The sequence below is a fragment of the Poromitra crassiceps genome (genome assembly GCF_964638095.1).
Source record: "Poromitra crassiceps genome assembly, chromosome: 1".
Classification (NCBI taxonomy): domain Eukaryota; kingdom Metazoa; phylum Chordata; class Actinopteri; order Beryciformes; family Melamphaidae; genus Poromitra; species Poromitra crassiceps.
The window spans coordinates 48,270,915-48,294,332 of NC_139623.1; the positions used below are offsets into that span (position 1 = coordinate 48,270,915).

Sequence of the window (23,418 nt, forward strand, 5' to 3'; positions counted from 1 at the left end):
CGTCCCAGGTGGGAATCGAACCCAGGACCTTCGAGCTGTGAGGCGACAGCGCTTACCACTGCGCCACCGTACCCCGGCTACATACGTGCACTGCCAAGAGTAGCGGCAGCGTTATAAACCATAGATATATGACTATATTAAAAACATAAACACACTGGCGTGTTTCATGCAGGCTAGCAAGCGTAACTGCTGTCTGTCTGAGTCTGACCACAGACTGTAGAAAGAGATGTAATGCAGGACATAGCCAAGCGAATGTGTTTGGATGGAAGTTTGATGCTAGGCCAATCAGAGACAGAGAGGGGCGGGTTATGCCTTCGCCATCATCCAAAAGAAAATATCGCAGGAGGGAGAGAGGATGCAAATGCGAGTTTGTCTGTCTGCTCTCAACTCCGTGAATATCGCTTTAATCTTCATAACAGTGGCTCGATCATTACCCGCTGTACACAACATGCACTAGTTCTGCACAAGCACCCGCGGGTCTCTCCTCCTTTCACCGACACTCACTAACCTCACCGCTGTTTACATGCTTTTCAGATCGGCTAACACTAGTTAGCCTACTTAGCTCAGCTGTTAGCTACTTAGCTTAGCTCTCTGCCTCTCGGTAAGATGTTCATCATGTTCCTTACACATAACATCATTCACGTATATTTGCTGGAAGGGGAGACGTCTCCCACTACTGTTGACGTCCAGTGTGATGGCAGAGACACTGGGAAATGTGTTTGTTTATTTGTTGCGTCGCGTGTAACGTTAATAAGACGAGGAATCCCGCAACTTCATTTCAAAAGCACAACAACAACCAGTTAGTGATGGTACCGAACTTTGGGAACTTCCAATACCGAACCGTTTATACAGTACACAGTAAACAAATTTCGATATTTTTACACAATCGATATTTCGAGCCCAATTGGCCGGAAAACCAGGATCGATTTCTATTTTTCTGCGTGGACCATGGGCGCGGAGTGGACCCTCTGCGTCCGTTAACAACAGTCAAGCTGCACAAGATCAGATCGGGGCAGACAGGAAGTCCGAAACCGGACATTCGTCAAATAAAACAAATTTCAAAGTAAAAGCCCATCTTGATGAAAGGGTGCCAGGAGTCGTGCCAGGAGTCGTGTATGCAGCGATTGGGACACACGTGGTCCTATAGGCCAGTGCAAGCACCGGCCTAAAAATCCCTAAAACTAGACTTACGAGGTTTTCACATGACAACAGTGGTGTGTGTGTGTGTGTGTGTGTGTGTGTGTGTGTGTGTAGGGGGGTTTCAGTGCACTGATGAGGCCCTCTCACAATGCCTCCTTTTCACAGATGGGCCGTCCACAGGGCCCGGCCCACCTCCTGCCCCTCCCTCCCCGCTCCGCGCTACTCTTTACCGGATCCCTCTGTCTGCTGCAAGTGGTATTTCTCCACCACTAATGTTTTCTTTAGGAACAGGCTGCTGCTTGTTTGACTTCCAATGAAAACAACGTGAGCGCTCGCAGTTTGAACAAATTGTCCAGTGTTGTCCAGCGGAGCAGAGGGGCAGATGGAAAGGAGAAAAGGGCAAAAGGCTGGTGGAGTTGGGCGTTGGGACTGACATGGGCTCGGCGAGGAATATGAGTGGCATGAATGCCCACGCAAATGCGCAATATATCAATGTACAGGAGCTTCCAGCAAAGTCACTAGCAGACGTGCACATGAGTGGTTCGATTGATACAGGCTGTTGAGGGCTGATATAAACAACATTTCTGGACTGAAGCTGCTGTTAGCCAATATTTGGCTGATATTCAATATCATTTATAGATCAATAAATAAATAAATAAATAAATAAACAAACAGACAGACAGGCAGACAAACAAACAATTATTCAGTGTTTAACACAGAAGCTCCAGGACTCACCGTGTCTGAGTCACTGGGCTGGAACAGGAAGTCCGGCGCTTGCTGAAACACAACGTTCTTCTGCACAAACAGCTGCTGGTGGAACTCCTGCACCACCTACAGAGAGAGAGAGAGAGAGAGAGAGAGACAGAGAGAGAGAGAGAGAGAGAGAGAGAGAATGAGAGAGAGTTAAGGAAAAGAGAAAAATTCCTAACCTCATAGAAGTGTACTCGGAAACAAATCGGTCATGGGCATCAGCCAATCTGATTAAAGCAAACGGCTCCCATTATCATCATCAAACGGCCGTTATTGAATGCTTTGAAAATGTATGGGAGCATCTGAGAGCCATCATGCTGTTCCCATTAGACCAGTAAGACCAGAGTGGAGGCAGTAGAGAGCAGAGGCTGACGGAGGACACTGGGTCACTGAGGGCAAGTCACCGTCAACTAGAAAAGGACATGGGATGATTCTGGGTTTTTTTTTTTTTTCTGATAACAATACCAATATTTTGGGGATTGAAGCTACTGACACTTGATACTATACATATACCGGTATATATATATATATATATATATTAGGGATGGGCATTTCTAGCAAAAACACTATTCGAAATTCGCTGGCCAAAGTCGACTTTTAATCGAAATTCGGAAAAAAAAAAAAAAGAAAAAAAAAAAAGATTGTGAGTGAAATGTTGCATTGTCTCCCCTGATTCTAAATCTAAGGCTTTATTAATTAATAGAAAATGCTTCTGCTGTGGATTTTTAGCTCAAACAAGCATTGCACCACTGAAGTAAAGAACATGTTACATGACATTGACACAACTGCAACTCAATTTGCCCTTTGGGACACTAATAAACTTGAACTTGAACTTGAACTTGAACATTTTCGAAAATAAAAAACAGTCTTGACAATCATGAGTGGTTCATTAAATATTTAGTAGGCTCAGGTCTGAGTGCCAAAGGGGTGCCAAAGTCACCCCCTCTCCCTCTTCATGGGATTTCATCCGCCATTCATTTTTCCATAAACCTTGCTTAAAATGCTTATAAAAATTGTTTTACTTGCTCAAACCAAGCGATTCGACTATACTTATGCCTACCCCACACTACAGGATTTTCAAATCCTTGAAGATTATAAAAATCTTGAGAGCCCACACACTACAGGACAGAGAGAGCAGATTTTTTTACATTTCAATCTTGGGACACACACACAATCGCGTCTGTTCAAACGCAACCCCACACACTAGAAGATTATGCCGAAGATTCACCTTGGAAGCAGGGCTCGACGTTAACTTTTAAAATGCCTATTCAGTGTGCGCACCGGGTGTAGTAGTAGTAATAATGATAATAATAATGATAATAATAATACATTTGTGTCATTTCATTTTCTAAACAAATCTTATTTAAAAAAAATGTAAAATGTTTTTGAAGGATGTGCTGGTCAAGGTGTATGTTGTAGGCTTGTTGTAGGCTACATGCTTTGCAGTATAGCGTTATGCTGGAATTATGCTTGAAGTTTGGGCTGTCGCACGGAAATGAGAGACACTGAATCTTGACGAGGAAACGTGTGGCGCTTTTATACACTGTGTGGGTTTCTGCTCGCGGAAGTCTTGAAAACTCCACTTTGTCCGCCCAGCCGCGTCCATTCGGGGTGTAGGCCTACTGTGCACGGCCAGGCGAAAACCGTCTGCACAGGTGCCTTGTGGAGGGGGCGTCTGCTGATTTGACTCACTTTTCCGTGCGGACACTCGCCGATGCGGGAAGCATATGAGACCTAAGCGCTTGTTGTACGCTACATGCTTTGCAGTATAGCATTAGTTTTCCGTCCCGTTCAAAGACGCACGGGTATTTCACCTCGATGACAATTTCCTCGTCCTTTGTTTCTGTGTGGGGCTGCGGGCGGACGCGGACCAGATTATTTTGCGAAAAACTGTAATGGAAACACAGCTACTACTGGCTCTCTGCTCAATATGCAATCGCCTGTCGGGTTGTAAATATCTAACATGTTAGATATGCACGATTCACAATCGGGAAGAGGCAGTCTTCCCGATTGTGAATCTTTGAACCCCACACACTACAGGATAATTTGGGAAGATTATCTGCCCGACGCGGCTCAAATCGGGAGCACCCCCGAGAAAATCGGGAGGGGGGAATCTTGGCCCTAATCTTGCAAATTATCCTGTAGTGTGGGGTAGGCATTAGAATCAGGGGAGACAATGCAACATTTCACTCAATAATAAAAGTCGACCTTGATAATAACAACGATTATTCGAAAATTCGAAATTCGATGCCCATCCCTAATATAATATATATTAGGGCTGAAATAAATACAAGATATAAACACAAGGTGTTCATATTTTGGGGCAATTTGCTCTCAAAATAACACATTTTTGCTGAGTGTTAGTTCCATTTCCATTACACAAAATAAATAGTCCCCGTTGAGTCAGCCAGGCTGAGCCAGCCAACATTAGCCTCTCATCACTTTAACTGCAACAAACACATGTGCGGAACACAGCAGCTAGCTTACAGCGTTGATGCAAAATGGATAGTTTTGTTGTTAATTTTGATTTATTTGGTGGACTTACTGTTGACGAATGGTTGGAAGAAGAGGACGCTATAATCTAGCTGCTGGTTTCTGCAACGGTGTTTCCAGTTAATGTGATGAGAGGCTAATGTGGTTGTCTCCTGAACAGACCGGAGGAGTGATATTTTAGTGATGAGGCATTTTTTCATTTGAGCACGGCTAGGTGTGCCGTTTTGTTTTTGCTGATTTGAGAACGGTCCAAATGTCTACTTGACCAATCAGATTGCTTGGTCAGAACTATGTGTTCTATAATCAGGTTTAGGGTTGCCAAATAGTTTGTTCACATGAAATCTGTGGAGTGGTTAAAAAAAGAATTTTAATGACTTCAACCTGTGGAGTGGTTACCTAAATATACCTAAGTGTATGTACACTTCTGACTTCAACTGTATCTAATCAATGAAAACTGTATCATATCGATCATATTGGTGGATAACACTGACTGGCTGATATCAGATTTTAATAAAAAGCTAATATCAGCACCAATACATGGCCTAAACCAAGCTGAAATTATACGCACATTTGTGGAATATGCCTGCAGGCTCACAGCACAAACACAAACAATACGCATATACAGAGTGCACATACAATCTGTTTTAGGGCAGTTGTGTTCAAACAGGAACCACATGGGCTGAAATCTGAGCCCAGTTGAAAACCAGTGTGCGCCCCCTGCTTTCTGCTCCGCCGATTCGTTCACACACTGTCCTGGGTGGAAACCGAATGCCGCTCCAGTTTCACAGAGGCAAGATGACCTTCAGAAAGCTCCCCGAAAGAAGCCAGTGACTCACGAGCAGGTAACCGAGGAGCACCGAGGTAATTCGAACCATTCAGACTAATTAGGAGCCAGTGCAGCATTGGGGTTTCAACCAAGCCCCAATCTCCAATTCTGAAAAATAAAGCCAACGCAAAAGTACCAAAAACCGCAGTTCCTCAAATGGCCACTTGAGGCTGGCTCCAAAAGCAAATCCCCATATACCCCAATGTTAAAATGCCCGACTTTACAGCAGAAATAAACGTGTTTACAGCCTGGTACAAAAAAAAATTGGTAGAGTTTTGGTCTCTAGCTAATTTCACCGTTCATGAAAACTGTACGGCGGCTGAATTCTTATACAAGTCACCCGTTTATACAGTCTATGATTGCAAAGAGAACTCTGATTATATAATAGTCAATGGGGAAATGATCCTACTTCTCTTTTTTTTAATACCTCAGTGAACACTTTCCTAACTAGGAAAGTGCACTCAGTAGAGTGCAGATCTCCGCCAGGCACCGCTATGCCTAACCATGGCCAAACCGAAAACCAACTGTGAAGGGAACCGCTTGCCGATAACAAGGCAACATTAAACCACCACCGTGTTTAACACATTCACTGGCAGCCGTTTTTTTTTTACTGTAGGTAGCTTCTGCCAAGCCGTTTTTTGAGGATTCTGGCTCATTTTACAAGAGCCGAGGATAATTTTCTGCTTGGACTTTGTGAACACAAAGTTCACAAAAGTACTAATAGAATGTGTGCTTTCTCTGTCTAAAAGAGTTAGTTTGTAGAGTTAGTAGTTATGTAGATATTAGCCGTTGAGTACAGCATGGTTTCAGCGTCTGAGACAGGAAGCTGAGATAATCGCAGTTTTGTGAAATTCAATCAAACAGGCAGAACAGTCACTTTAACCATTTATTTTTGGCATCAGTGAGAGATCAGACATCTGAACAATATAGTTCTGAACACCCTCTCCTTCAAACTCCTCCCTCCGTGGGCGTGTCTGGTGGCGTTTGTCACAAGCCAGTTTCTCCTGCCTGTCTGAGCAGTGAGCAGCCTCCCTCTCTGGCGGCCCCTCGTCGGCGAGTGTGGCGAGTGTGGACTGTGGATGGGGCTCAATCGTTTCTTGGATTTTCGGTTGAGAGCTTTGATGAAGCTTTGTGCGATTCTAGGCTTTATGCTGCCCACCCAGTCTATTTTTGGAACCCCCCACCTTTGTGCGCCCGTGTGCAGCAGCGTGAAAGCGTTTTCGCCTACAGTATGAGAATGAGGCTCGTTCGTTTCTGGGTTTTCGGAATGCGTGCGATTCTGGCCTTTCTGCGGGTGTTTCAAAGTGTGTTTCACCCATAATCTATTATGCAAATTTGCAATCCCCCACGCCAGCACCCAGGCACCGCTCTCCGCTCTCGGTGTGCTGCTGCTGGCGCGGCCGCTCTCGGGCGAGTCTGGTGACTGATGACTGTAAAATCGCCAAGCCATTTGCTTGAGAATGGCTTCCTCCCGCGGCTGTTTTTGGTTGGCTTTCTCTCTGTCGGGAGAGCACTGTCGCCACTTAGTTGGTCGGTAAAATAGATTATACACATTCAATACTTCCAATATTTTTATAGGAGACGTGGGGGGCATTGATCCACGTAGCACCGTCAAATTTTATTTTTTATTTTTTGACGTCTCAACTCGTCATTGGCAGTGAACCGTTGGATTGTGTTTGACGAGTCAACTCGCCATTGGCAGTGAACGTGTTAATTGAGTTTGGAGTATGGCCAAGAGTGAACGACACGTATCGTGCTGATATGCTGTCCTACAGGACCCTATATAGACCAATTTGAAGCGGACGTCACGGGGTTATGTCAGTGGTTGTAAGAAAACTTACATTGATAGGAACAGAAGGCTAATAAGGTTGTTCCATTGCAACATGGGCGCACAGCAAATTGCCATTTTGGCCTGAAAGAGTCACCTCTGATTGGCTGTCATGGTTCTGTGCTGCTGTCCCATTGGCCATTGAGGCTTTTTTTCAACCCAAAATGGCAGCGGCGCTGTTGTCAAACATATCAACTCTTGCCTTCAATACTCTCTGCCAGTAGGAGACAAGCTGTAGAGATTCCCGGAATAAGGAAAAAAAAATGTCTTGTGTGTGGCTCCGCCCTATAGACACTGAGCTTTCCCACTGGGTATATGACGATGTCTGGCACTGCCTCTTTGGCCACTTATTTGGATGCTAGACCATCCCCACTAGTGATGTGACGTTTGCGAACGATTCGAGTCTATTGAACGGCTCTTTCCTATGAACGAAGGGAACCGAGTCCTACTTGAGAGCCGTTCTTTTTAATGTTGTGCCCAAATTTCACTGCCTGCGCTCCCCACCACCACACACAGGGTAGACCCCCCTCCCTCCCTCCACTAGTCTGCTGAGCAGGGAGGGTAGGTACACTCGTTAATTGCTACCGGCGCATGCTATAACTGGCCTGGGTGGGCGGACTCAGCTTAATATCAAAACAGCCTACGCGTACGCCGCGGAGTGTATGTGCCAACTTTCTGAGCAGCGAAGTGTTGCATGCATTGCATTCAAGGAAAGGCAACTTTATTTCATAGAAGAAATAAATGTATTAAATAAATAGATTCACTGACTAAGCAGATATGGCGTCACCTTGTGCAATGTTTACAATGCAGATCATTGACATTAGGTCTGGAAATATGAGTAATGTAGTGCTGCTGCAGTCCACAGATGCATTAAAATATAGTGGTGGGTCTCAAATCGAATCTGATCCAAATCTTACCATATCATTATGCTAGTGATTATTTTGCAGATAAACAGTGGTGCCACCCCCCCCCACAAAAATGGAATGATAAGACGCTATTTTGAACGGCTCTCAGAAAGGAACGGAGCCATAACATCCAGCTCCCTTCAAAGAGCCATAATTCCCATCACTAATCCCCACAGTGAGTACGGTTCACTTTCTGCAACCAGTTCAGCTCCGCCCACGAAAATACGTAATCATTGTTTGCAAACACAAAAGTGGTCTATATCATAATATACAATAAAGATGTAAAGCTCCTCGATTCAGGGTGGGGATCAAAATAAAGCAACAGACTGCAGCACCCCCAAAATCAATAATATTGTAGTAGGCTATAGAGAGCCAAAGTCACGCCCACTACCGGCTTAGGTATACGCACCAAGAGATTTCATCCGCCATTCTTTTTCCCATCTACATTTCTTCTTATAAAAATAGTTATATTAGTTATTAGTTCTATTTATCTTTATGTAGCTATATTTGGAATCACAAGAGAGCATGGATAGTGCATGACACAATGAATCAAAACAAATCAATCAATCAGATAGTAGGTTTGGCGACTTACCCCGTTTGAGTTGTCCAGGAGTTGGCTGAAGGTGCTGTGGACGGCCCGGTAGGTTTCCAGCTCAGTCTGACACAGAGACACCAGGTAGTCTTTTACCTGCTCATAGATTCTGCCATCTAAGACCTGAAGACAGAAACAAGATTTTTGGCAAGCTGGACCACAAGTCTGACTAGCGTTCCCCACACCTTTTTAAACATCAAATTCAAGGACTTTCCAGGTCCAATTCCTTCAAATTCAAGGACCCTACATAGTTCAAGACACGGATCAAGGTTAATTACTCTTTATAATACTTTATAATGACTATCGTCGCTGTTGGGTGGCGACCTTGTATGTAAATTTTTTCACATTTTTATTTTTTGTCATAAATCAATGCCATTGGTCACTATTTATCTCTGTCTGTGGGTTTTACAAAATGTAAGCAGTGGAAAAGGCCGAGTGAAAACGATCTTGTGAGTAATTCTCGTAACTTCATTCGCCCTCAATCTGTCGCTCAAACCTTGAAGCTCCTCCCCTACCTCCGTCTGAAGCTCCTCCCCTACCTCCGTCTGAAGCTCCTCCCCTACCTCCGTCTGAAGCCCCTCAGGCAGGTGGATATACCCGGAAAACAGACATGGGCAGACGCGCCGTGTATTTCTGGCTTTGTTTTGTTTGTTTCTGGCTTCATCTGATGTAAATAGATCAATAAAATGTTTTCAAATTATCCCTAGGCTGCCAACTCATTTAAACTATGCAGATCAAAGTAGCGTTAGTGAGAGACTGTGTGCCACCGGGACGGTAGCTCTAACTCGGCCTGGGAGCCCGCGGCTGCGTGCGCCCGTGCGCTCCAGAAGGGTTGCGCTAACACGGGGCTGCTCGGCCCAGAGAAAGTGCCTCAAAGTCGGACTGATAATCCTGTAACACCATTTGAGCTTATTCAGGTAAGATATCAACATGACACATCCAGCGAGAAACTGACTATAATGAGAACAGTTACAATTTCATCAACAATCAATACAATCACTAGAGTATAATAAACATAAACATAAAACATAAAAAAGTGCCAAAAGGTGGAGATTCAACTTTGTGAACAAGAGCAAACCAAAGAAGCACTCTCCAAATTACTCGAGAGCAGTTTAAAACTCGCAAGGGGGATCAAGCTGGACAGCTTCAGACTCTGCTGTAGCGTGTTCCAGGTGGAGGGGGCAGAGTAGGAGAACACCTTTTTACCACGCTCAGTACAGACTGAGGGGATGGAGGAAGTGATGAAGTCCTGGGTGCGTCGGCTATAGCAGAACTGTTTGCGAGATAGGTAGGCAGATAAGAAAGTGGGAAGCAGACCTACAGTAGGATGGATTTGTAAATCCATCCTACTAGTAGGACATAAAGTTCTGCGCTTAGAGAGAGATGACCAATTGACTAAGGAAGGACGCACAGACAACGGGAGACACATGCAGACAGTGGAACGTAGCCTTTTAGTAACATTAAGTCAAAAATATATCTCAAAAGAACTTAAATTTCTATTCTTGCATAAAATATATGTCTATTTATGTCTACTTCAAAAGCTTTCAAGGCCTTGAATTCGCCCCTCAAATTAACAAAGTTCCAAGGATTTCAAGGAGCCGTGGTGGGACCCCTCAGGAAAGCCACCCAATCATGCATCCACCCTGCACCCACCTAAAGCTCAACTTCCCACCATCCATCCATCCACCAGAACAGTGTCAATATCCTCACCTTGATGCAGTCAATGAGGTCTGTGTCGTAGTAGCGCCGCTGGTGAGCGTTAGCGGCTGCTAGCGTGAGCAGGTAGTCGTTCCTGGAGTGGGTGGCTTTGGAGTTACACTCGCTCCTCTTGGCTTTCAGCTGCGACAGAATTTCACATTGTGAAAATGCCAATCACCCAAAGGTACTGTAGGTGTTTAGATAGAAATCCTCTTACCTTCACGCTTGCTCTCTGCAGACTGGATCTCGACTGGAAGAGACTCAGCTTGGACCTGACCAGAAAGAAAGGTGGGAAGCGAAGCATTGTATTGTATTGCAGCTTTTGTATAAATCTGCTGTGATACTGGGTACTGACCACAAAGCTAGAAAGTAGGGATGCACCGATGTGAAAATTTTGGCCGATACAATAATCGATATTAACATTGTTGGTATGGCCGATAACCGATATTTACCGATGTCGATATGATCTGTATAAAAAACACTTAAGTTATGCATTTCTTTATTTCCAAAACATGTGGAAAAGCCCATAAATCATAGATTTATCACAATGTTTCCTCTCAAAAGGAACATTTTGGCTGATACCGATAACCGATATTAACATTGCAACATCGGACCGATGCCGAGTTCCGATATATCGTGCATCCCTACTAGAAAGGTGACAGCGTGATCAGTATCTGTAATACCTAACAAAACAAAGTATAAACAAACAATAATGCTAGCAGTTTGCAGAAGGCAATGGAAACCACAATAGGTAGAAAAGCTAGTGTAGGCATTTTTGCAGAGAAACAGTTTTCAAGTTGTGAATTAAGTCAAATTTCTCTCTTGATTACAAAGGTGGAAAATACAACTGTTTTTAACTGGGTGTTTACTGATTAAATGTTTAAGCTCCCCACAAATGCAGATGTTTTTTTTTTAAATATATATAACCAATTGCAAATTATTACAATTACCAAACAGATAAAAAGTAGATTATTATATTGAAATGTTATTTTAGATTTAGAATGTTAATTTTCTATCAAACACAATACATTTTAATGTAATTCCACAACGTTTATTTTTGGCCCTCGGCCCTCCACCCAGATTGAGTTTTGGCCCTTCATGGGAAAGAATTTGGGCACCCCTGGTGTAAAGGATCCTTCAAGGATCGAGTCCTTGAAGGCAGAGACTTTCCTAATTTCAGTCTTTTTGTGTGGCCAAGGGAGGTTTTAAAGGGATAGTTCAGATTTTTTTTTTACGTGTGGTTGTATGAGGTAGTTGCTGACAGTCAGTGTACTACTACACACAGTACATTGCAGCCCATGTGCTCACAGTTTGGAGAGGTGCGGACCGGTCGCGTCAGGCAACTAGAGCTGTCTGCTGCTGTGAACGGGGCCATTAGTAATTTAGTAATTTAGCCACCTCATAGAAGGCCCACCTAAAGAAAGTGTACATGTCTTCTATAGCAGACCTGAGGGCTATACCACGAATGTTGGATTTGCAGATCCAGGATCTGTCCCTTGATCTGGTTTGACTTAACCAGATAATCGCCATCTAGCTCGATTCTAGTTAAGTCATACCACGAATGTAGTTCTCAACTCGTTAAGTGGATCCAGGTTTTCCTAATAAGCTGAGAGCGTGTGCACATGAAAATGCTCATGCACCGAGCTCGTGCCCGCAAAAGGTGTGTTTTTTAACAACTAGCCAATCACAATCCAATATGGACTGCTCCAGCTTTTACAGCGCCAGACACGCCTATTTCCTCATTCATTCAAAGCGCAAATCGTGAAGCTTTACTATGTATGTCAGAATCAAAATCCGCGTTGCATATTATTAGTCTGTTCCCGAATGAATGTCTAAAGTTACCGCTTTTATTCACATCAGTCATTTCTTTGAAGAGCGGTTTCTGCCTCCACGTACAGTATCTACAGACTGTACGCACTACTGAGACCATGTCTGTCAGCCACAGCTGAAAGGAAGGTGGAGAGGGGGACTTCCAGTCTTATAATATATAACATATATAAATAAGTCTTTTGGCGACAATCATCCCCTGTGTCAGGGATTGCTGCACAGCCATGGGGAGAAGGAGGATTCCGAGCAGCCAAAAATGGCAAGTTCTGCCTCTGGCTTAAGAGTTACTCTGTAGGCCTTAGAATACCAGTCGAAAACTTTTGCCCAGAATCCGGATATTAAAGGGCAAAGCCAGAAATCGTGTGACAGTGTACCCTCTAACACCTGGCACCTATCGCATAGTGGTGAGACAGATGGGTAAATCTTGTGCAATTTCGATTTGGAATAGTGAAGACGGTGAGTAACTTTGAATTGGATCAGCTGGTGTCTGCTGTTGACTAAACAAAATTGGACCATAGACAAACTCCTATCCCATATAAAAAGTGAAGGATCCAACTGCGCTTCAGCTGTAGGAACTGGCAGGTCCGGTGCATCACAGGAGGGACGCAATTATACTTAAAAGAATAAGTCTGGAGCAGCTCGGATCCAATGATGCCTTTTATTTAAGGTGCAAAAAGGTCAGACAACGTTTCGACGTACATACGTCTTCATCAGGTCTAACAGAGTAACAGGCAAGGAGAGCATTTAACAGGTAAGAAAAAGGGGCAGAGCTTGCAATTAGCCAATGGCTTGATCCTGCCTATTATTCAAATAGCCTCAAACAGAGCCTTTGCAATCAGCAATTATGCAGTGAGCATAGTGAGGAGGCAAAAATAAAAGCCTGGAGTAAAATTAAAATGTACAGTGCATTATAGGAGGGGAGGGGAAATAGGCTATAAAAACAAAGTACAGCAGTTTATTAGTAAAGAGCCCAAACAGGCCTAATATAAGATAAAAATGTACAATGCATTATAGGTATTAGTTATAGGTATTAGGTACCTATAATGCATTGTACATTTTTATCTTATATTAGGCCTGTTTGGGCTCTTTACTAATAAACTGCTGTACTTTGTTTTTATAGCCTATTTCCCCTCCCCTCCTATAATGCACTGTACATTTTAATTTTACTCCAGGCTTTTATTTTTGCCTCCTCACTATGCTCACTGCATAATTGCTGATTGCAAAGGCTCTGTTTGAGGCTATTTGAATAATAGGCAGGATCAAGCCATTGGCTAATTGCAAGCTCTGCCCCTTTTTCTTACCTGTTAAATGCTCTCCTTGCCTGTTACTCTGTTAGACCTGATGAAGACGTATGTACGTCGAAACGTTGTCTGACCTTTTTGCACCTTAAATAAAAGGCATCATTGGATCCGAGCTGCTCCAGACTTATTCTTTTAAGTCCTATCCCATATAGTCTGCGACAGATCAACACTGAGTTCGTCCTGCCATGCCTCTCTAATCCTCTCAGTGGAGGCCCTGTTACTGTATAGTTATCGAACAAATGTCTAGAAATAAGGTGCCTGGGGTGGGGGGGGACTCAACAAGACCTCAGAAAAAGTGTGTTCGTCTGGGAGAACTTCAAAGTCTCGAAACTTATAACGTACATAACCTCGGATTTGTAGATATCTGAACCAATGTGTGTTGGTAACTCAAATTTCCTCCTCAGAAGATCAAAAGAGGCAAAATGGCCATCTATGTATAGGTCTCTGATTAAACACAGCCCTTTCTCACTCCAGGCACGATAGGTTCTGTCTGACCATGCGGACAAAAAGGTGTGATTAAAACAAATTGGTATAATGAGCGGAAACATCTGGTATATTCAGAAATCTTCTGATCTGGTTCAGGATTTTGACTGAGTTTTTCACCACAAAACTTAAATTCTTGAGAGCCCCTGGCGTTTCTAGTTTAGAGAACAACATTGATGACAGGGAGGAGTCTGTGATAGAGCTGGCTTCCATCTTTAGCCAAAGGGGGGTCCCAGGAATGAAGCTGTCGGGAGTCCCCTGTCACCAAAACATTAAGGCTCTAGCATTGGCAGCCCAGTAGTAGTGCCTGAATACTGGTAAGGCCAGTCCGCCTTCAAGCCTGGGTTTTTGCAAATGATTTTTCAAGATTCTATGATTCTTATCATTCCAGATGTAAGATAGGAGTATAGAGTCCAACTCTAAAAATGCAGAAGTGAGGGAAAAGGGAAGATTTTGACACAAATAGAGGAACCTGGGGAGTGACACCATTTTAACGGAATTTATGCGGCCAATCATAGACAAAGGGAGAATTTTCCAGCTTTCTATGCATTGTTTAAGTCTTAAAACAAAGTCACCAAAATTCAACTTAAATATTAATTTAGGATCTCTGGGTATGGTGAGGCCAAGATAGGTGAGACGGTCCTTTGCTAATTTAAATGAAAGATTTTCCAAGAAACCAGGAGTGAAAACATCAGCACCTCGGGTCTTATTGTGATCTGCATACATAGAGATGAGAAGGCGCCTGACATTGAAAAAAGAAAGCCTATTGGGAGTGAACCCTGTCTGGTCGGGGTGGATGATGGATGAGAGATGCTTATTCAAGCGGGTAGCCAGAGTTTTAGTGGTCTATCAAAGTTCTGGAGTGCAATGGGTCTGTAGCTGGCTGGGTCTGCTTGCTCCTTCCCCTTTTTTAAGATGAGTGAGATGTTAGCTTCATATAGTGTCTTAGGCAAAACTTTGTCCTCCTTAGAGCTAAATGTCATTCTGAGGAGTGGGGCCAGGATGTCACAGAATTTCTTGTAAAACTCTGCTCCGAATCCATCCGGACCAGCTGCTTTACCTGACGGGAATGATTTGATGGCAGAAGCTATTTCTTCCACTGTGAGATCGGAGTCTAGGTCCTCTCTGGCAGCGTCACTAAGCTTGGGTGTCTCAAAAGAGTCAAAAAAGTGACTCAAATCAGACCGAGTGGCATCACACTTAGAAGAGTAGAGTTCACTGTAAAATTCTCTAAAACGGTAATTTATTTCCTTAGGATTGGTCAGCAAGGTGCCCCCCCTCGATTTGATAGAAGGGATTAATCTGGAAGCCTGAGCTCCCCACGTACTCTGACTTGGATTGGATCTTCCACATACTAATACTGTGACAAGCTGCACTTTGGTGCAAGAAAACACTTTAACAATGGGAGGAAAAATGCATTGTGGTGATTCAAATAAGAATAATACAGGAAGTGAGGTGGCTCTGCCTTCAAAATAAAAGTGTCACATTTGCTTTTGGGGGAAAAACATTGGTAATGTGGTGACAAATCAAACGATAGCTGGGGGACAGAAAACCTGCTGCCACTAGCGATAATTTTCATAATCGATTAATCTGTCGATTATTTTCTCGATTAATCGATTAGTTGCTTGGTCTATATTATAAAATGTCAGAAAACGGTAGCAAATGACGATCAGTGTTTCCCAACGTCCAAGATGACGCCCTCAAATGTGTTGTTTTGTCCACAACTCATTATTGTCATGATACAGGAGTAAAGAAATCAGAAAATATTCACATTTAAGAAGCTAGAATCAGAGAATTTAGACCTTTTCTCTTAAAATTGTACTCAAAACGATTAATCGATTATTAAAATAGTTGTCAATTTTACGTCGCTCGACTAATCGATTAATCGCTTCATCGTGGCAGCTCTAATGAGCTTGAGCACCCTTGGTTGTAAACCGATAACTAACAACAGCACCATAATCTAACATGGTCATTTGGATCATACTTGGCGTCGAGCTCTGCCTTCTCTCGGACAGCCTGGGCCATGGTCTCTGTCTCCTGATACTTCTTCCTGCTCTTGGTCAGCTCCTTCACCGACTCTTGCAGCTCAGCTTGGACCACCGTCAGCTGTTCAATACACTATAGGGAGGGTAGGTGGGAGACAAGCAGGGGTAACAAAAGGGACAGATTTACATTTGGGCAAATTTTTTACTTCTGCGATGCACCCGAAAAATATGTGGAAATGCCTCTTAAGCGTGTTTACAGAACATGTGCACAGAGTAATCCCATAATGGTATGTGGGATACAGCAGCTATAATGGCATCCTGCACAAGGTGAGGGCAAACAGGAGCAGCATTGTTGGTTGGAGGCAGTGGAACATGGTCAACAGTAACCAGAGAGCAGCCCTGGTCACATGACAGCATCGGGGCAAGGCAGCTTCAGACCTTATGATCAGGAAGCAGGCCAACTGTCAGACATGACGCTGCTTCACGTTGGGGTCACACCAATAAACTGGTTTGAAGATATACTGGGTCCAACTAGGCTACGCATGCGATGAATCATGCTCATTTAGACCTGATATAGGCTATAATTTATACTTAAAGGGACAGCTCACCCTAAAATACAAAATACATATTTGTCCTCTCACCTGTAGTGCTATTTATCCATCTATATCGTTTTGGGATAGTTGCCTGATTTTTGGAGATATCGGCGGCAGAGATGTCTGCCTTCTCTTGAATACGATGGAACTGGATCGCACTCGGCTTGTAGTGCTCGAAGCACCAAAAAAATAAATTTGAAAAACTCAACAGAATTGTCTGTTTCCAGAAATCATGACCCGGTTACTCAAAATAATGCACAGACTTTGTTGTGAGCAGTTTCATGTAGGAACTATTTTCTTTTGCAGTCTCATGTAGGAACTAGCTAGCAGCTAGTAGTTCGGTCAAAAGAAAATACTTCCTCAATGAAACTGCTCATAACAAGGTCTGTGGATTATCTTAAGTAACGGGGTCATGATTTCTAGAAAGAGACATTGCTGGTGAGTTTTTCAAATGTATTTCTTTGGCACTTTGAGCACCACAAGCCGAGTGCCATCCAGTTCCATTGTATTGGGGAGAAGGCAAAAACTCTGCGGCCGATATCTCCAAAACTCAGGCAACTAACACAAAATGATATAGATGGATAAATAGCACTACAGGTGAGAGGGAATATACCGTAAATTCCGGACTATAAGCCGCACCTTTTTTCCCGTTTTTTGGCCTTTTTTGGCCCCTGCGGCTTATATAACGGTGCGGCTTATCTATGGATTTTTTCAAAAAAAAAAAAAAAATCTCTCTTTTTTAGCACTCTTTCTAACTATAAATCCTATATAACTATAAGTTTTAATTTCCTCTCTTGCCCTCTTTTCACCACACTGTATGACACTGTGTGCACTGTAAAAAACAACACAGGTGGTGTTGTGTTATGTTGTTTTGTTGAAATGTTAATAAATGGGAGCTTCCTCAAACAGCCATCTCAATCCCCTCTGTGCATGAACCCTTACATATGGTAATTAAACATTAACACATTGACTGCCAGCCGTTTTTTTTTGCTGTAGGTAGCTTCTGCCGAGCCGTTTTTTGAGGATTCTGGCTCATTTTACAAGAGCCGAGGATTCTTTTCTGCTTGGAGTTTGTGAACATACAATATCTCAAAAGTACTAATAGAATGTGTACTTTCTCTGTCTAAAAGAGTTAGTTTGTAGAGTTAGTAGTTATGTAAGCATTAGCAATTGAATACAGCATGGTTTCAGCGTCAGAAAAAAGATTCAGAGATAAACGGCTTTTTGTGAAATTCGATAGAACAGTCACTTTAACCATTCATTTTTGGCATCAGTAAGACCTAAACAATAGTTTTGAACAGTAATTTCCTCCATAACAGCAGGAAACTCCCCTCTGCTCAACTCCTCCCTCCGTGGGCGTTCTTCTTGGCTGCAGCGCCGTGTCACAAGCACTTTCCTACCTGTGCAAATGCACTTTCTCATACTCTCGACCTCTCAAATAAATTTCTGAATAGAAATTAAATTACTCTAAATTAGAGCGAAAAAGAAACAAAAAAGAATGGGTTGAAAATCCCATTCTAAAAGCCTTTTATGGCTGTTTCCAATTTGGTGCTATTTTGCAAGGCAAAATCGCCTGCTGCACCACAAGCTTGTCACCGGTCTCACTGCCCCGCTGCCGCTGTGCGGCTGTGCCTGGCTGTGCCTGTCTGCGTGGCCGCTCCCCGAGGAAGCCCGGCTGGACTCGCCCGCCTCCCGGAGCCCTGGCCGAGAGCTCCGATGAAGCCCCTGCGACTCTGGTCATATTTACGCTGCGTGCCTCAAAGTGTGCTCCATCCGCAATCCACCAGGCAAGTTTGCAATCCCGCACCGCCAGCAATCAGCGCGAAAATGAAAGCGCCTCCGCCAATCCATTTTCATGAGAATGGAAATGGATCACACTGCTTTTTGCTTGCCTTCCTACTTCCTTGTCGCCACTTAGTGGGTCGGTGGAATGGGTTGTACACGTTGTACACGTCCAATACTTATATAAGATATGTAAAAGGGTTAGATGCACAACCCACCGTCAAAAAAAAAAAATCGATGCCAACGACGTGTTTACACGTTGTTGGCAGTCAACAGCTGGATTCTGAAAACGTGTATACACGTTGTTGGCAGTGAACGTGTTAAAACACAATAAAAAAAATAAAAAAAAATAAAAAATACCATTAAAACACCCGCGGCTTATAGTCCGGTGCGGCTTATATAAGAAAAAAATAGTCAACTTTGCAGGTGCGGCTTATAGTCCGGAATTTACGGTATGTATTTTGGATTTTAGGGTGAGCTGTTCCTTTAACAGGCTGTGTTACTATATGTGTATATATATATATATATATATATATATATATATATATATATATGTGTGTGTGTATATATATATATAGTACATATATATATACATATATACTATATATTACGGTACTATATTACTATATGTGTTCTTATAAAGCTCAAATATGTTTTGCAGCTCCAGACAGATTTTTATTTATTTATTTTGGTTGCTGACCCCTGGTGTAGCTGATCAATATTACACTCGTTGGCTATGGGAAGCCATCAAGTTTAATTGATTCTAATACATGCATTAATATGCTTTATTAATATATGAATATGTATTATTATTACTACACCCAGTGTTGTAGTACTCGAGTCCAAGTCCAATTTTCAGGACTTGTGACTTGGACTTGAGGCACTGATGACTTGGACTCGAGCGTTCATGCATTCGGACTCGCAAGTTGGAGACAAGGACTCGCTTGGTGGTTCGTGTGCGGCACGCGCACACCCGAGCAATTAAAGGTATATTCAGCGATGTTTTTGTGTTAAAATAAGTGCTAAATGGCTCTATACTCTGACAGCAATCACTGTAATAGAGTGTTTGGTCAGTGACTTGAAACCCCCCACCCCCCGCTGTCCTCTACTGTATCTCTCTCCTGTAGTCCTGCATGCAGGGCGGATGTATCTCCGCAACCGTAAGTCGTAGAGACTCAGGGATGACGGCGTTGGATTCGGGGTGAAAAAATACAGATGGCATTTTATATGCATCACGATCCGACCTTCCATTTCCCAGAAAATGTAAACTTTTCTGATTGGATAGTTTGAGGTTGGTGCCAATTTTCATCCAATCAGAGAAAAGTTGACATTTTCTGGGAAACGGAAGGTCGGATCGCGATGCCTATAAAGGGCTATATGTATTTTTTCACCCCGAATCCAATGCCGCCATCCGAGGGGGTTTCAAGTCACGGACCAAACACAGCGATTGCTGTCAGAATATAGAGCCATTTAACACTTATTTTAACACAAAAACATCACTGAATGTACCTTTAAGCAGCAGATTGGAGTGAGCGCTGATGTTCGCCTCATGTCACCGCTGCGTGAATGTCCAACCAGTAAGTCACATCTCCTTATGCTAATACTGATTCTGAGAACGCGCAGGCCTGCTCCAGTCTGCGCCTTTCTTGCTGTCGCAACAAAACGACTCATTTCTCTGCTGGTTTTCAATGTAGGGGTCTCTCTCTCTCTCTCCCTCTCATGGACGTAACATTTCTATGATAATTCAATAGTTCCAGTAACTGTAGTATAACATTTCTCTGTCATTGCTAAAATACCTATGTTTCAAAAGAAATACTACAGCATGCGCTGGCCTGGGACACGTCATCAGTGATGTTAGCTGGGGTCGTAAGGTGTTTCGGGTCTGGCAACATCATACACCCACGCCCAGTAGACCCAGCCGAGGCCGATTAAAACCCCGACCCGCATCCCAGAAGCAGCCGCTCACAGATCAGCCTTCCTACTCTGTCTGCAACGTTGCCCGCGGAAAGGTTGATCACACCCAATCCGCTGCAATAGAGTTAGTGCTACACCGCAGCATTGCAAGACCCTTCGGTGCATGGAGGGTCCTAGGCCCTGTGGGTGACTCCCGGCCGCGCTCCTCCTTCGTCTCACCAGACCCTCCCGGGGCAAAGGCAGAGAGGATGCCTCAAGGATGCTTCAAGAAGGCCTGTACGCTGCACGTCATTCGCCTGCGCCGAGCACCTCGCTCTAGCCTGAAGGACCCCAGGCCGCGCCGATCTTTGCACAGATTTTCAGGAGGCTAATCCGTAGCGTTTGTGGATTTCTCCCTCACAAGAGAGCCAGGCTGGGGTGCTAAACCCATCCCGTACCGGATGGTACTCCGACCGTCAACTGTCTCTCCAGCTTGTCACCAAACTATACTTGGTTGTCACCTAGTCTATTCCTAAGTGTCACTGGCCAGGGAAGCCAGGATTCTATGTTTAAAATACATACTACAGCATGCACTGGGACGCGTCATCAGTGATGTTAGCTGGGGTCGTAAGATGTTATAGCCTATCGTTTCTAGAATAAGTCAGTAATTTATATAATAATAATTGTAGTAATAATTCAGTAGGCTAATTATAGTAGTAATCACTAAGTATTGCCCCTTCAAAGCAGCCATGGTATTTTTCCGCACTCATTACGCATGGCCCCACTAATGGCCTGATTGCTGAAACAAGATCTCTGATTTATTACTGTAGGATATGGTGACAATATGATTTTTTTTTACATATTTTTTATATATATTTTTTTGACATATTTACTCCACTGACTGGTATAACGTTGGACATCAGACTGGCAGAAAAAGGACATATCTGTAACACTCTCTCTCTCTGTCTCTGCATGTGTGCTGTGTGCCTGCTTATCTCTCTCCATCTGTTTAGACACAGATTGTAAAGGTTTAGACACAACTAACAAATATGTATATGCTGGAAAGCCAATGCCATCATCATTCAGCATTAGGGAGGCATTAGGGATTAGGGAGGCATATGACAACTTCAAATGTTTGTTTTTAAAAGTGAATCATTTATGTTTTTCATCTCATTATTTTGTTCTTTTTCTTTTTTCTTATTGGAAAGTTAAGTTATTTATTTGGAGGCTCCAAATCCTCCTATTTCACTCAATGGGCCCCTAAATGCCCCAAAAATGTGTGACAAAAAAAGACAAGAAAAAAGCAGTGACTGCCCAGCTCATTAATAGGTCAGTGGTCCAGCTCAACTACCAAAGGAAGTCCACAGGTGCAGGGTGGCAGTCAAAAAGAGCATCCAGGGCACTCTCATTAACATATATTACATCACTAATCTGTTCCAGAGACATTGAAGATTGAATGGAAGGACAGGCTATCAGCATGAGGTAACTAGCTGCGGCTATATGAGACTCTTTTTCCCCCCATTCTGAATGAAATCACTCTGAAGGAAGATTGCCACGCAAGTGTTTTCATGAGCGCTAAATATAACGATTGCACTAAGACAGTGGTAGCCAACACGGTGCCCGCGGGCACCTGGTCGCCTGCGGGGTGGCGCTGTGGCCCCCGCAGGCCACGTTCAGAAAAATGTAAAAAAAAAATGTTTTACACAAACAAGACAAAACAGACAAACAGGCTCAGACACAGGGGAAAGAAAGGAAAAACAAAACAAAAAACAAAAATATATAATCAGAAAAATTTATTTTTTATTTGTTTTTCTCCTCCCTTCCCACAATAACACACAAATGTAGAAAATAATTGGTTTAACAATGCATACGTTTTAAAAACGTTTATTGTCCGTGTACAATTAATTATTGATTCACTATTTTGATCCACCTGGGCTGGGGTCAAAGTTTAGTTTTACGTTACGTCACTACGTCATTCACTCTGCGACAGTGCGACTGCCAGCTGCCAATGATTATATCAGTTGGCTAAGCTAAATGATGGAAAGCAAGAACAATGGCAGAAAAGTGAAAGAAAAAAGATTACCAATTTCACGAGGAGTGGGAGGAAGAGTTATTCTTCACAACAGTGAAAGAAAATAGTGTATGTCTCGATTAAATGCATAATACTCATTATTTAAAGGTAAATCGAGCAAATTTCAACAGGTAGCCCCCCACATGACTCTCTACCCTTCAGGTAGCCCTCGACCTCAAAAAGGTTGGTGACCCCTGCACTAAGATGTGCGTTTACATGCTCCACAGTATCTAATCACAATACGTTTTTGACATGTGCAAAAGAGAATCAGTGCTTGTTTATATGATGAAATTCCATCGACTATAAAGAAAGGGTTATATCACCCCTCTCAAAAGGGATGAAATTTAATTCAGGATCTGGCCAGTTTATTATTGAGGCCTAATGATATGATATGAGCCTTTTCTTTTTTTCTTCAGGCATTTTTGCCTTAAAATATGAGACAGTAGATAGACAGGAGAGGTAGGGAGAGAGAGGGGGGATGACATGATTGTGGCAAAGGGTCAAGGGTCGGATTCGAACCTGGGCCGGCTGCAGGGAAGACTAAGGTCTCTATCGTTGCAACGGCCTAAAAACTGCGCTTAGTGCCAGGCGAAGCGCAGATTAGTGGGTGTGGACCAGCGCACTCAATATTTTGGTGTCGGCGCTACAGACGGCCTTAAGCATTATAACCACGCCTTTTAAGCGTAAAATTATGCACAATCTGCTCATTGGAAAAGTGCAGTAAACAAATCACAAGCTTCCCTTTTAAGCTCCAATTCCTCGGAGCGATCCAGTCCGGTCAGAAAAGCAAAGCACTCTGAGCTCCCCCCCTGCCTTTCATCCCCGTCTGTCTCATATATATTATTCCATATTATTATGCTTCTCAAACCAATCTGACTGCAGTTTAAATACTGCAAGCATGTAAATACGCTACACTATAGCAAGATCAAAGTGAAAAGAATGTTCTAAACGTTGGCTAGAAAAATATAGCCTATCCCTATGTGGCCTATGTCATGATGAGATTAGATTGGTGAAAGTTTGTCCAGATTAGAATGATATCGTTTTCTCTCGCTACCTTTTCTTCTCCAGTGCTGCAGATGATGCACATAAATATAGCCTACATTATGTAAAGTATTAATGTGAAGTAAGCCAAGTCTTATTGGAGCGGAGCGGACATCACAGTAGAACCGTGTTACGGCTGTCTCTCATCTCAATCACGTTATATCTGCGAGGGATATATATACCACCTGGGTTGCATATATGTTTCACATA

At 43.2% G+C, this 23,418-nt stretch overlaps 1 protein-coding gene across 1 annotated transcript in view; it reads right to left on the reverse strand.

The window, feature by feature from the left end:
* LOC310788322 (F-BAR and double SH3 domains protein 2-like) overlaps positions 1-23,418 on the reverse strand; it is a 142,894-nt gene that overhangs the window by 49,631 nt on the left and 69,845 nt on the right. Inside the window, exons 5-9 of the mRNA XM_083649893.1 lie at positions 15,828-15,961; positions 10,450-10,504; positions 10,245-10,373; positions 8,535-8,657; positions 1,876-1,971 (exon numbers count right to left, since the gene is read on the reverse strand). Coding sequence (XP_083506019.1) covers positions 1,876-1,971; positions 8,535-8,657; positions 10,245-10,373; positions 10,450-10,504; positions 15,828-15,961 — 537 coding nt within the window. The remainder of the gene's footprint in view (positions 1-1,875; positions 1,972-8,534; positions 8,658-10,244; positions 10,374-10,449; positions 10,505-15,827; positions 15,962-23,418) is intronic.